The 14,461-nt window shown below is 39.2% G+C and overlaps 1 protein-coding gene across 15 annotated transcripts in view; it reads right to left on the bottom strand.

Annotated features, from left to right (window-relative positions):
* Positions 1 to 14,461, bottom strand: part of CSPP1 (centrosome and spindle pole associated protein 1) — a 155,645-nt gene that overhangs the window by 3,952 nt on the left and 137,232 nt on the right. For 14 of the 15 annotated variants that reach the window (XR_009253708.1, XM_058699749.1, XM_058699755.1 and 11 more), the window contains 4 exons: positions 11,327 to 11,467; positions 8,977 to 9,023; positions 4,868 to 4,931; positions 1,016 to 1,125 (listed from right to left, as the gene is read on the bottom strand). Coding sequence is in view for 13 of the 15 variants with exons in the window: in XM_058699749.1 (XP_058555732.1) it covers positions 1,016 to 1,125; positions 4,868 to 4,931; positions 8,977 to 9,023; positions 11,327 to 11,467 (362 nt within the window). In the remaining 2 variants the exon portion in view is untranslated. Of the gene's footprint in view, positions 1 to 1,015; positions 1,126 to 4,867; positions 4,932 to 8,976; positions 9,024 to 11,326; positions 11,468 to 14,461 lie in introns of those variants that run through there. The other variant, XR_009253709.1, reaches the window with a different exon arrangement.

Below are 14,461 nucleotides of genomic sequence, written 5' to 3'. Positions count from 1 at the left end.
GTGGCTCAGTCAAATGAGTGTCTGACTCTTGCTTTCGGCTCAGGTCATTATCTCACAGTTTGTGGGTTCAAGCCCCATGTTGGGCTCTGTGCTAACTGCATGGAGCCTGTTTTGGTTTCTCTCTCTTTGCCCCTCCCCTGTTTGCTCGCTCGCTCTCTTTCTAAATAAGCTTAAAAATTTTTTTTAAAAACTGAACACAAATGTTTTAAAAGCAGTATTCCTAACAGACAAAAAAATGGAAAAAACACAAATGTCCATCAAACGTTGGATAAATGAAAAAAAAATGGAATATCCATACAAAGAAGTATTCAACAATAAAAAGGAGGCAAGTACAGACATGCTGAAACTTCAAAGAAAAAAGAAGTCAGTCACAAATGACCGTATCTCATTTCTGTGTATCCAGAAAAGGCAACTCTATAGAAACAGAAAGTAAATTAACGGTTGCTGGGGAAACAAACTTAAGAAACTGCCCAAAGTTTCTACTCAACAAAGTACATATCTCAACAATGTCACAAAGGCTTTTTACTAGCTACACTGTAAAAACATTTACAAACATCCTATGAGAAGAATATGGGCTGAATATCAGTCTTGCTGTCTAATGTGACTTTGGGCAAGTTATCTGACCAAAATAGAAGAAACCTATACAGTACATGCCTAAAAAGATAGAGCAGATTTTTCAATAAATGTTTATCAGTTGCTTCTTGTACATTCTCTGAAATCTAAATACTCCACAAAGGAGAAAGAGGAAGATTAGGGTGTGGAATGAACATTACTGAACATTCTGTGCCAGCACTACTAGACTTGTACTCACACGAAGAGACAGAAAAATACTACCTCAAAGAAGCCAAGGTACCAGAGTTCAATGACCTGCCTAAGGTCAGCCAACTATTTGGTGGTAAAGCCTACATACAGACCTAGGGCTATCTCTTCCAGAACAAGTGCTCATTGTTTACTGGACCACACCTCTCACTCCTAAACTGAAAAGGGAAAAAAATGAAAGACATTTCATACATACAAAGTCCAGTCCTTTCAATTTGTTCCTCCTGCGCTCCCTTGCAGAGGGCAGCTGTGACTGTGGAGGGAGGGGGTCATCTTCAATGGCAGGATATGTTTCACCATAAGCACCTAGGAGGACCACACAAAAAGAAGTCTTAAACATGCACCATTTCACATCTTTTTACTCAGAGCTAAACCAAGACTCTTTTTTTTAATAGCTTTAAGATATTATTTACATATAATAAAATTCAGCTACCATAAATGTACATAGTTCAATAGCTTTTCTAGAATTGTGCAGTCATCACTACCACCCAGTTTTAGAACATGGCTGTCACCTCAAAAAAGTTCCCTTTGCTTGCAGGCAATCACAACTCCCACCTGCCCAGCCCCGTGTAAACATTAATCTGCTTTCAATCTCAGGAGATTTACCTTTCCTGAGATTCCATATAAATGGAATTATACAATGTAATATTTTGTGTCTTCCACTCAGCATAATGTGTTTGAGGTTCTTCTACATTGTACCATGTATCAATTCATTCTTGCTGAATAACTGCTCCATCATATGGATACGTCACATTTTATCTATGCATTTACCAGCTGATAGACATTTGAACTGTTTCTAGTTGGTGATTATTAATGCTGCTATGAACATTCATGTGCGTGTCTTTGTGGCCATACATTTTCATTTCTTTGGGGGGTATATTCCTAGGAGTTAAATGCTGGATATTACATGGAACTTAATGTTTAGCATTCTGAGTAACTGCCAAACCATTTTCAGAAGTGGTTCTACCATTTCACATAGTAAGAAGGTTCTAGTTTCTTCATATCCTCACCAACACTTGGTATTGTATTTTTAATTACAGCCTTTCTAATGACCATGGAGGTAAATAGCTTATAACATTTAGAATTTTTTCCCCAACTCCTTATTAAAAAAAAAAAAAAAAAAAAAAAAAATTAAAACCTGAAGGAAAGTTGTAAATATAACAAATACCTAAAATCACCATTTCTTATTTTTCCTCATTTCTATTTGAGGGGGGAGGGTGTTGTTGCTGGTTTTTGCTGAACCAGTAAGTTGCAGGTATCATGACACTTCATCCCCACATACTTGAGCACATACTATCTACAAGGACTGTCTCCTACATTAAGCCTACAATTCCACTATCACATTCAGGAAATTTAACATTGATACAATACTATCATTTATCCCTATAAGTGATATTCAAATTTCTGATATTTAAAATGTACTGGGTTTGTTGTTGTTGTTGTTCTTTTTTTAAGGCAGCAATAGCTACATTTTATTTAATAAGATGTGGTTTTCTAAAACTCCAAAAATAAAGTTTTCTGACTTCGGAGCACCTGGGTGGCACAAGCAGATGAGCATCCAACTTCAGCTCAGGTCATGATCTCATGGATCGTGAGTTCGAGCCCCACATTGGGCTCTGTGCTGACAGCTCAGAGCCTGGAACCTGCTTCAGATTCTGTGTCCCTCCCCCCCACCCCATCCCCAGTTCCTCCCTCACTCACACTCTGTCTCTCTCTCTCAAAAATAAACATTAAAAAAATTTTAATAAAAAAAAATAAAGTTTTCTGACTTCTATATATACCCCACCACTAATTCATTTGCTTTATTTAAAATATATATACTATTTTTTTTTACAAGAACTTTAAGTTCAGTAAAATGGAGTAGAAAATAGAGAATTCCTATATACCCCTGTCCACACACACATAGCTTACCTATCAACAACCTCCACCAGAATGGTATATTTGTTGAAATCAATGAGCCTGCACTGATACATTATCACCCAATATCCAGAATTTACATTAGGCTTCACTCTTGGTGTTGTACATTACATAGGTTTTGACCTGTATCCACAATGACAGTATCCTACAGAACAGCTTCATTGCCCTAAAACTCTTCGGTGTACCACCTATTCATTCCTCCCTCTACTGTAACCCTTGGCAACTGTTGATTTCTTTACTGCCTCCATAGTTTTGTATTTTCCAAATGGTCATATAGTTGGAATCATACAGTATGTAGCCTATTCAGATTGGCTTTTTACACTGGTAAGCATTCAAGGGTCCTCTGTCTTTCCATGGTTTCATAACACATTCCTTTTTAGCACTAATATTGCATTGTCTGGACGTACCAGAGTATATTTATCCATTTACCTTCTGAAAGCCATCTTGTTTGCTTCCTGGTCTTGGCAATTACTGATAAAACTGCTGTAAGTATCTTGGTGAGGATTTTTGTATGGACACAAGTTTCAACTCCTTTGGGTAAATACTAAGGAATATAAGTGCTGCATTGAAAGGTAAGGAGTATGTTTGGTTTCCTAAGAAACACCCAAAGTGGCTGTACCATTTTACATTCCCATCAGCTGTGAGTGAGAGTTCCTGTGGATTTTGACCATTCTAATAGTTGTATCTCGTCGTTAATTTACATTTCCCTAAAGACATATTTTCAAGGGCCTATTTGGCATCTGTAAGTCTTTAGTGAAATGTCTGTTTGTATCTTTCACCCATCTTTTAATTCTTTCTTATTGTTGAGTTTTCAGAATTCTTTGTACATTTTGGCTAACAGTCCTTTATCAGATAAGTCTTTTGCCAAGTATTTTCTCCTAGTCTGGGCCTGTCTTCTCATTCTCTTGCGATGGTCTTTCACAGAGCGTTAGTATTTAATGAAGTCTAGTTTATCCAATTTCTCTCTCTCATGGCTTATGCCTGGTGTTGTATCTAAAAGTCATCACTATACCCAAGTTCTTCTAGGTTTTCTCCTCTACTATCTTCTAGGAATTTTATAACTTTACATTTTACATTTGGGTCTATGGTCCATTTTGAGTTGATTTTTGTGAAGGGTGTAAGGCCTGTGTCTAGATTCATTTTTTTGCATGTAGATGTCCAGTTGTTCTGCAGCATTTATTGAAAAGACTATCTTTACTACCTTTGCTCTTTTCAGTTGACTATACTTGTTTGGGTCTATTTCTAGACTCTACTCCGTTCAAATGATCTATCTGTATATTCTTTTACCAATACCATCCCATCTTGATTACTGTAACTTTATAGTAAGTCTTGAGGTCAGGTAGTATCAGTCCTCATCTTTGTCCTCTTTCCATATGGTGCTGGCTATTCTGGGTCTTTTGCCCCTCCATATAAACTTTAGAATCAGTTTGTTGATATCCATAAATTTTGATTGGGATTGCACTGAATTTGTAGATCAAGTTGGGAAGAACCACAGTCTTAAACCATACTGAGTTTCCCAATCCATGAAATAGATATTTCTATTTTATTTCATAAGAGTTTTATAGTTGTTTTCATAAAACAAAACAAAACAAACTTAAAAAAATACTAAGTATATATTCTTAGGACTTTTTAAAATTGAAAGATTCACATACAGTTTTAAGAAATGGTAGAGGTCCTTTATACACTTTGCCCAGTTCCTCCCAGTGGTACTGTTTTGCAAAACAAGAGCAATAGTCTCACACCCAGGATATTGATACTGATAAAATGCACTTGATACTGATCTCTTAGTAGCAGTCCATAGCATGGAGGTACTGCAGTTTAACTACCCACCTGTTGAAGGAAATCTGAGCTGAGTCCAGCTTTGGCTATTAGAAGTAAAGCTGTTATGAAAATTCATGTACAGGGATTTGTGAGAACCATTTCTATGACTTCTAAAGTTCATTTTAGTTATAAAGTTTTGAAGATTAGAGTTTTTAAGATTAATTTGATAATTATTAAGTTAGTAAAACAGAATATTCACTTTTTACCACCTTGTAAAACAAAGAGTAGTGATTTTGTAAATATGGAAAAAAGTACTTAAATATAATGTTTAAGATTTAAATAACTAGATCCGTAAAATAAATATACTCACCAATAAAAGCACTATCAGATTCCAGTAATGAAGTTTTCAAAAAGTCATCAGCGTGCTCTCTAAGCTAAAAGAAACATCATACATTAACAACTTTTATTAGTATTGTATGGAAAAATAACAAACTTTTACCAAGAGGCACATGTCTCCAAACTGTTCCCAAAATTAGCAAAAAAGGATGGCTGCTTCCTTCCTACACCACATTCCAATGCCCCCCAAATACAAGAAAGGCCCTTTTTTATAAATTTTTTTAAGTTTATTTATTTTTGAGAGAGAGAGCATGCACATGAGTTGGGGAGAGGGGGAAAGAGAATCCAGATCAAGAATCAAGCCAAAATTGACAGCTGGATGCTTAACCGACTGAGCCACCCAGAGGTCTACCCCAGGAAAGGGGGCGTCTACTGAGGTTCACAATTAAAATTAAAAGGTCTTTAAACACCGCCAAGACCCACTCATTCTTTCAATAAATCTGTGTAGTGCACTATTTCCTCCATGCCAGGAACAAAGATGAGTAAGAGTTTCTGCTGTGGAGTGGATCACAGTGCCATGGGGGACAGAGAGGAGCACGCCCCCAGACAAGGAAAGGCCTGTGTGACAGCAGTGGTCACACAGGTATAGCACAGATGTAGAGAGAACAGAAGAGTAGGAAACAAAATAACACTATGACTGGGCTTGTAATGAGCTCTCAAATAAGGGATTAACAGATTTACATACAGAGAATAGTATCACCTTAGATGCTAGAAGGAGCCTAAAGTCACCTGACACCACCTCCCCACCAGATTTTTAGGATGTGCTAGAATGCACCACCAAAGAGCTATTATCCATTAATTTCTAAATACATTCCACTGATACACAGCATTGATTATCACAAAGTTCTTCTCTTTCACTCAATTCTTCCATATACTGCATTTAACTTTCCTTTTTAACACCTATTGATTCTGCTTTTGCTTTTTAGCATGAAAATAACAGCATCTAATATTTACCAAATGGTCTGGAGCAGGTGTCCCTAGCATGGCATACTTATCGCCACACCTCTCTGTTCTTCATCACAGTCCTTCACATAACTGAAAAGTGATCCAAGTCCACCCAAGCTCTATCTTCTCCATGACAACCTGCCCCACTTTCATTTGTGTTTCCTATATAATCCAGTTTCTAGGAAGATGAGGAGCCCAAAATTTATTAGCTTTTTGGTAACAGCCATGATAAACTGTTAGCTTATGCTAAGTTTCTACTCAGCAAAATACAGTGTTACTAATCCAGGGTTTTTAAAATTTTTTTAAAAATTTATTTCTGAGAGAGAGAGCATGAGCGGGGAGGAGCAGAGAGAGGGGGAGACACAGAATCCAAAGCAGGCTCCGGGCTCTGAGCTACCAGCACAGAGCCTGACGTGGGGCTCAAACTCACAGACTGCAAGTTCATGATCTGAGCTGAAGTCGGCCGCTTAACTGACTGAGCCACCCAGGTGCCCCACTAATCCAGGATTTTAATCAAAATCCCAGCTGTTAAATTTCGATATCTTTTCACTGAGAAATGTGGCTGCCACACACAGAGAAACCTACTGACCTACAGAATCTTCAGGAATAGGTGTGGTACAGGGACAAAGAGGAGCTCTTGAGACCACCTTGGTTTCAGATCTGGGCTTTGCAGCTTACTGACTGCGTGGCCATGTGCTAGCAGTTTCCTCATATGTTAAATAGGGATAAGTACACCTTGTTGTGAACTTCAGAGAAATAAATGTCAAGTATCTGCCACAGGTAAGCAGTGGTCATGCTGTAAATGGTAGCTATTAGCAACATCATTATCAGTTCAAAACTAAGTACCAACAGCTACCAACTGGTAACCCTGGGCTACTAAAACAGCCTACCTGAGCCTTATCTTTATAATCTGAAAATGGGGGCAATACTGTTTCTGCCATTCATGTGTGTGAAGATTAAATTTCTTTCCAACCCCAATCTTTTCCCCTGAACTTATCTGTCGCTACTTGCCAGTTCCAACTGTTTGTCTAATAGGCATCTCAAAACTTACCATGTCTAAAACTAAGTTCGTAAATCTCTCCCCCCACAAATGTGTTTCTTCTGCCTTCCTACTGCTATAAACGTCAACTCCCAACCAAAACCCTTGACTCCACCTTTGAGTCCCCATACTCTAGAACTAGTATGTCAAAATCCTTTCAGGTCTCCTTTCAAAATAAATCCAAACACTTCTGGGGTGCCTGGATGGCTCAGTTGGTTAAGTGTCCAACTCTTAATTTCAGCTCAGGTCATGATCTCACGGTTTGTAAGCTGGAACCCCGCGTCAGCCTCTGCACTAACAGCAAGGAGACTGCTTAGGATTCTCTCTCTCTCCCTCTCTGCTCCTCCTCTGCATGCATGCGCTCTCTCTCTCTCTCTCTCTCTCTCTCTCTAAATAAACATACATACACACATAAATTTGGCCACTTCTGACCACTTCCACTACTCCTACCCCAGGCTAAATCACTTAGATTATAGCAGTAGCCATGTGTCACTACTCTGCTCTAAAACTCTGGAAGCTTCTCAACATGTAAAAGGCAAAACCCTGTGATGAGTTTGGAGGCTCTGCAGTCCAGCCCATCACCTCTCTACCCACTCTGCTCATGGTTCTCCAGCCTCCCCAGCCTGGTCACTGCTTCCTGTATGCACCAAGCCTACTCTTGCCCAGGGCCACTGCCTAGAAGCTGCTTCCTCCAGATGTGTCCCCTGCTAATTCACACAGCCACTTCCTTGATGTCCTTATTTGAATATTACCTCCTCCATGAAGCCTTTCATGCCCACTGTATTTCACATTATAAACCCTCTTTTTAAATGTTTGAGAGAGACTAGAGAGAGAGAGAGACGAGAGAGAGAACGTGAGCAGGGGAGGGGCAGAGACAGAGAGAGACACAGAATTTGAAGCAGACTCCAGCCTCCGAGCTGTCAGCACAGAGCCTGACGTGGAGCTTGAACTCATGAACCACGAGATCATGACCTGAGCCAAAGTCGGACACCTAACCGAGCCACCCAGGTGCCCCCCAACATTGTAAACTCTCTTACCCCAGGACACCCAGCACCCTTTCCAGGCTATTATTTTCTCCAGAGCCCCACAATCTAACATACTATATATTTATTTATTGTCTCTCCCTCTTAACAGAAAGCTAGCCCTCAGAGGGCAGGGATTTTTGTTCATTCCTATGCCCCCAGCACCTAGCACCGTCTATCTGCTCCACAGTAAGTATTCAATACGTATTTGTTGCATGAAAGCAGCTCATCCCTTCTCTTAAGTGTTTACTTGAGAGAGACAATACATGTACACACATGCATGAGGGGCAGAGAGAGAGAGAGAGAGAGGGAGAAAGAGGATCCCAAGCAGGCTCCACACTGTCAGCACAGAGCCCAATGCAGGGCTTGATCTCAGGAACCTGAGCCACAATCCAGAGTCAGATGCTTAACAAACTGAGCTGCCCAGGGGCCCCTCATTCCTTCCCTTTATTCAGTCTCTGCACAGATTTCACCTCCTCACGATAAGAGTAACACCCTTACCTTGCTTTCTTTCTTAATAGGCCTCACCAATATTTATATAATAAACTCCTACTTCCACTGTTGCTCATACTGACAGCAAACACGCTGCACTTATTATGGGCCAGGCTCTATGCTAAAGGCTTTTTTAATACATTATCTCACTTAATCCCCACAACAACCCAAACTATTTTTCATTTATTTAATCAACATTTATATAGAAATTACGTGACAGGCCTATCTCTAAGTGCCTTGCAAATAATAATTTACTTATAGCCACCCTCAGAGGTAATACTATCCTATTTTACAGATCAGGAAGCTAAGGCACAGAAAGATTAAATATCTTGCCTGAAGTCACACGATTAAAAACAGACCAACTTGAAGAGCCTAGATCCAATGCCACAATATACTTTGTATAACAATATATTTTCTATGTATTATACTAATATATCTCTACTACCCACTACATGGATGAGACAATATTTAATTTCTTTCTTAATTCAATATTCAAAACTGGATTACTCACCATATTTCTAAAAATTTTTTATCCCCCAAAAACTAACCTGAAAAATTGTGGTAAAAAAATAAGTGGTTTCTTACCATTCTGTGGTCCCGTACTTTAGCACTTGGGATAGCATCCAAGTCAACTACAGTTAATGGAGAAAAAAAGTTAGAAAACATTTTAAAATAAAAATTTTTAGGGGCACCTGGGTGGCTCAGTTAGTTGAGCATCTGACTTGAGCTCAGGTCATTATCTCACATCTTGGCATGAGTTCGGGCCCTGCGTCAGACTCTGTGCTGACAGCTCGGAGCCTGGAGCCTGCTTCAGATTCTGTCTCTCTCTGCCCTTCCCCAGCTAGCATGCTCTCTCTCTCTCTCAAAAATATATGAACATTAAAAACAGATTTTCTAAAATAAAATTAAAAAAAAAATTTTAGAATATCTTTTGTAACTAGCTAGTACTCTATTAGACATTCTTTTTCAACTATCACATTTTACAATTATGTTAAGATATTACTTATTAATAAATATAACTAAGTATCCATTTTAATTGAATAAAATTCTTCCATTCACATTAATGAATAGAAACTGTAAAATCACTGTGAACTTGAAACTGATGCCTACAGAAAGAGAAAATAATGCAGAATTCTTCACCATCTTCTTTCATACTTCCACAATCTGTGTAGAAATCTGCTGAGTGGAGTTAAACACAGGCCCCTCACATGAAGTGAAGGAGGCTAGTTCAGCTCTAGGTTTCTGGTTCCAGGGGCAAATATTCTGGATCATGTATACCAAAGGTCCCTCTTTGATCTGACCAGTGTTCCTATGTGTTCCTCTGAATAGTGCATTTTGTCCTTTAGAACCTGCCATTGGGAATAAATACTCTACCAATGAATGACAGCCTGTATTCCTTCTTAGAATTTTTTTTTTAATATTTATTTTGAGAAAGAGAGGGAAAGAGCAGGGTAGGGGCAGAGAAAGAGAGAGGGAGAAAGAGAGATTACCAAGCAGGCCCCATGCTATCAGTACGGAGCCCGGCACAGGGCTTGCCCTCACAAACCATGAGATCATGACCTGAGCCGAAAATCCAAGAATCAGATACTTAACCAACTGAGCCACCCAGGCTCTTAGAATATTTTATACCATGTTTGTGACTGTTTTATAGTTAAACCATATTTTTATGAATTAAGTCATCATACTGTTTGTTGGAAGGTGGCAGATGTTGCTATGGATACCCACAGCGCAAAAACACATCTGAATCTACCTGGGGACTATTTTAGGGTTAATCAGCCTAATTTGCCAAGATCACACCAGATCAGATCATCAGCTGGAATTCCTAAGGGAAAATTCCACCAAAATGCTTGTAAAGGTTGAACAACGTATTTGCTTTTCTCTTCTCTGATGGCATGCCTAGTATTTATCATAGAATTTGGGTTACTCTGCCGTCAGAGGGTGATCTATGAGACCATTGTGAAAAATTCTGTACAAGATAGAGGAAAGACTTTCCCTATATCAATCTTTATCAAAGTCTTGACCTGGGCCTAAAGTGGTATACCCCTTACTCCTGTGATACTGTCTCATGGTCAAAAAAAGGTTCCTCAGATCCTGCAGGCCAGATCAACCTGCCAAGTTAGGGTCTCAAATTTTCCTAAAAGTAACTGGTAGGACCATGTCTTCTCATTCTTGTTACCAGACTATAGCGTTTGTACAACTCATTTTCTATGGCCACTCTCAGTGGCCTGAAGGCTGGCAAAGCTGGTGAAATATGTGTGAGGGTCACTGGATCAACAGGGAGCACAAATACTGAGGCAGCTGCTCCACTCTGCTACCAGATGCTCCCCCACCCCTAGTTCCACACTCCCAAGGGACCCTAGATTTCTCTTTTGCAGCATTCATCACACTTAATGCTTATTTAGCAGCTAATGTCTCCCCCGAAGTATAAGCTCCTAGAGAGCAGTAGCATTATTTCCTTCATCACCACATCCCCTGGATACGCGTATTTGTGCTCATGGTAGTCACTTAGTCTGCTGACTGGCTGATTATACAAAAACATGTTCACAGCCCAGTCTGGTACTGTACAAACTTTATGTCGTATCAAAACCTGGCAGACACGCATGATAAAGAAATGCCCCAGCATTCCTTCCCTTGGTTCCTACTTCTTGCTGCAGATGTCACCTGACCTAGCCAAGGTGCTCAATCTTCCTCATTACAGTGAATGGCTGGGCCCTTCTCATACATGGATAACATACCTCAGCCACACCAATCAGAGCCCTCCCTGGGACCTGTATTTTTCTGGGACTATACGCCACAAGAGCCATGTGAGCATAAAGCCGCCAGTGGAGGGAAATTGCCTGGAACTGAAATCAATACCAGAGAGAGAAAAAAGCCAATAACAACAACAAAAAACAACTCATTGATACTATTTGAGATAGTAATGACTATTTCTTACCTTCAGCACCTTCCTGCATCTTTATTCTATTCAGTTTCTTCTGCTGTTCTCTTAGCAGGGCTTGCTGCTGAATCTCTAAGGTGTGGTGATCTCTTGGAGGATCCGGGTACATAAATTTCAGATCAATTCGTGTTTCTGAATCTAGTACAAAAATATACAGCTAAGTTCAATCTTGTTTCCAAATGAAATTTTATTAAACTTCACTATAAACATATGAATAACCTAATTTCAAAATCAAAGAATATAAATAATAAAATATCACTAAAGTCAAAAGATACTAAAATTATCATAAAACCAAAGAACATGAAATTAATTTTCTTTAAATAGATGCCCTTTCACAAACTTACCAACATTATAAGGAAACCCTCACCAGAACAAGCACTAACTTATTAGGCATTCTCCTACCATCCCAACTCCCGAAGATACCCCCCACCCCAAACACATAGCTAGGCAACTATGTCCAAGCAGTCAGTCATATGGCTATAACGCAGGCAGCCATGAAACACTGTAATCACAGCCAATCCCTAAAATATACTGAAAAAATGAAAACATAATGTTACTGGCCAATTAAAATTTTAACCCTTGCAAGTATCATGCAAAAAGCAAGACAAATGTAGACTGGCTGGAACTTTAGGAGAGAGATGTCATTAGTGGAGGAAATGACAGTCTAAGAATTCACCTATGCCACAATTCAAGAATATTAATTGATCAGAATGAAAATGTTAAACCTTAATTTTTAAATGTTGAGAACAAAAATATACTACATACATTAAAAAGCCCTGAAACTATTATTCCCTTTGATCTACTAATTACACTTCTGGGATAGAATTTAAAGAATTGATCCTAAATATATAAAAAGCTTTATGATCAGAAGTTACCAAAATTATCAAAATAATGTAATAGTATAACATAATAAAAAATGGGAACTATGTTGAATACCTAAGAATTAGAAAATGATTAAGGACAAAGTTAACAGAAGAGACTGGACACATGAACTTGGATTGGATAGACCCTGACTTTGCCACTTTCAGACTCTGTTTCCTCTCTGTAAAAACAAGAGATATCAACAACTGAGTCACATGATGAACAAGGACTCAATGTGGAAATAACATAGGGAAAATGAGTGGCTCAATTTGTGGTGTAAACCTTTTTTGTTCTCATGATCTCATGATCTTTGAGGACCCCTAAGAGCTTTTATCTAAGTCTCTCACATACACAAACTTTATTAGAAATTAAACTAAAAAAAAAAAAAAATTTAAAAATGAGAACACACAAACACACTGTAGTATTAGCATCAGAGCAATGAAGTTATCAGATGCTGTGTAACCTCCAGAAAACCTGTATACACACGTGAGAATAAAAATAAAAAAGACAAATAATGTCTTAATTTATAATAAAAAGGTTTTTTTAATATTTATATTTGAGAGAGAGAGAGAGAGAGAGAGAGCGCGCGCGCGCAAGTGGCGGAGGGGCAGAGAGAGGGAGACAGAATCTGAAGCAGGTTCCAGGCTCCGAGCTGTCAGCACAGAGCTCAACACAAGGCTTGAATTCATGAGCCGTGAGATCATGACCTGAACCGAAGTTGGACACTTAACCAACTGAGCTACCCATGTGCCCTGAATAAAAACAGTTTTGACCTCACAGATCCCCTGACCAAATTCTTGAGATGCACTGGCTTGTTTTTTTCCAAACATTTATTTATTTTTGAGAGACAGAGAGAGAGCACAAGCAGGTGGAGGGGCAAAAAGAGAGGGGGACACAGAATCTGAAGCAGGCTCCAGACTCTGAGCTGTCAGCACAGAGCTTGATGCAGGGCTTGAACTCACCAACCGTGAGATCATGACCTGAGCCTAAGTAAGACACTTAACTGACTGAAACACCCAGGCACACCAATAATTTTTTTTAATGTTTATTTTTGAGAGAGAGAGAGCTTACCTACATGCAAGCAGAGGAGGGGCAGAAAGAGAGGGAGACACAGAATCCAAAGCAGGTTCTGTGCTGGTGCTCTAACCCATGAACCGTGAGATCATGACCTGAGCAAAAGTTGGATACTCCACTGACAGGCACCAAGGTGACCCAAGACCCACTGGGCTTAATACAATTCCTGCATACAGTAAATTGTCAACAAATAATAGAATTAAAAAGCTACAGTATATGTAAATGATGACACTTGTAAGTATAAATGAAAAACAAAAGGAAAAATTAACACTTAGATCTTATTTTTACCCTTTTTGCTTTAATTAGGCTCAGAAAGAAGACTTGAAATAAGAATGGTGTTTATATTTAGGTGGTTTGAGTAAGGTGATTTTTCCCTCTTTCTTTATCTGTATTTTCAAAACTCTCAATAATAGCTCTTACTCTTAAAAGTAAAATGAAGACCCTCTCTCTCTGCCCCTCCCCCACTCATGCTCGCTTGCTCTCTCTCACAAATAAACAAACATTTACAAAAAAGTAAAAAGAAGAAAAGTTAAATTCTGGTATAGATCATATGATCACACATCCATCTCTGCCCCCTTGACTCCAATACCTGCTCTATTAAATGGTCCAAAAGGAAAGTCACATATAACACACATTTTGGCTCCTCTACACATTTTCCATCTCCCAGGCCACTGTGTATCTTGGCAATCTATTTCCCTACTAAGCTTTCTCTCCTCCTTCTAAGTGCTTTATCAAATCTTCTCTACTTTCTTCCTTCAAAAATCCTCTATTTCCTCCTGCCTCCTCAGGGACCCTGCTCTCATCATTCTCTCCCTCTTCTGTATCTCACACCTCTTCCCCAGTGACAGCCCTTCACATTAGCATCCTAACAAGTTCCCCAGACCTGGACCCTTTGCTCCTCCCCTTCCTGGCCAAACTTCCTCCAAGGGTTGCCTTCAACACTTTGCCTCCTAGTCAATCCTCATTGCAAAGTTAATTGGTTTCTGATGCCATAATTTCACCAAAAAAGATCTAATTGAGGTCACCAGTGACATCTCATCCAACTGACACTTTGCAATATTCATCTTACATGATCCCTTCTCCTTGACACACTCTTCCCTTAGCTTTCAGGATACCACATTCTCCTGCTTTTCCTCCAGTCACTCTGGCTGTTCCTTCCCAGTTTCTTTCCTCAGCTCATCTTGCTCTGTCCACCTT

The sequence above is a fragment of the Neofelis nebulosa genome, chromosome 14 (assembly GCF_028018385.1).
Source record: "Neofelis nebulosa isolate mNeoNeb1 chromosome 14, mNeoNeb1.pri, whole genome shotgun sequence".
Lineage (NCBI taxonomy): Eukaryota > Metazoa > Chordata > Mammalia > Carnivora > Felidae > Neofelis > Neofelis nebulosa.
The sequence above is the reverse complement of the archived record's forward strand: the minus strand, read 5'-3'. Positions and strand labels throughout refer to the sequence as shown.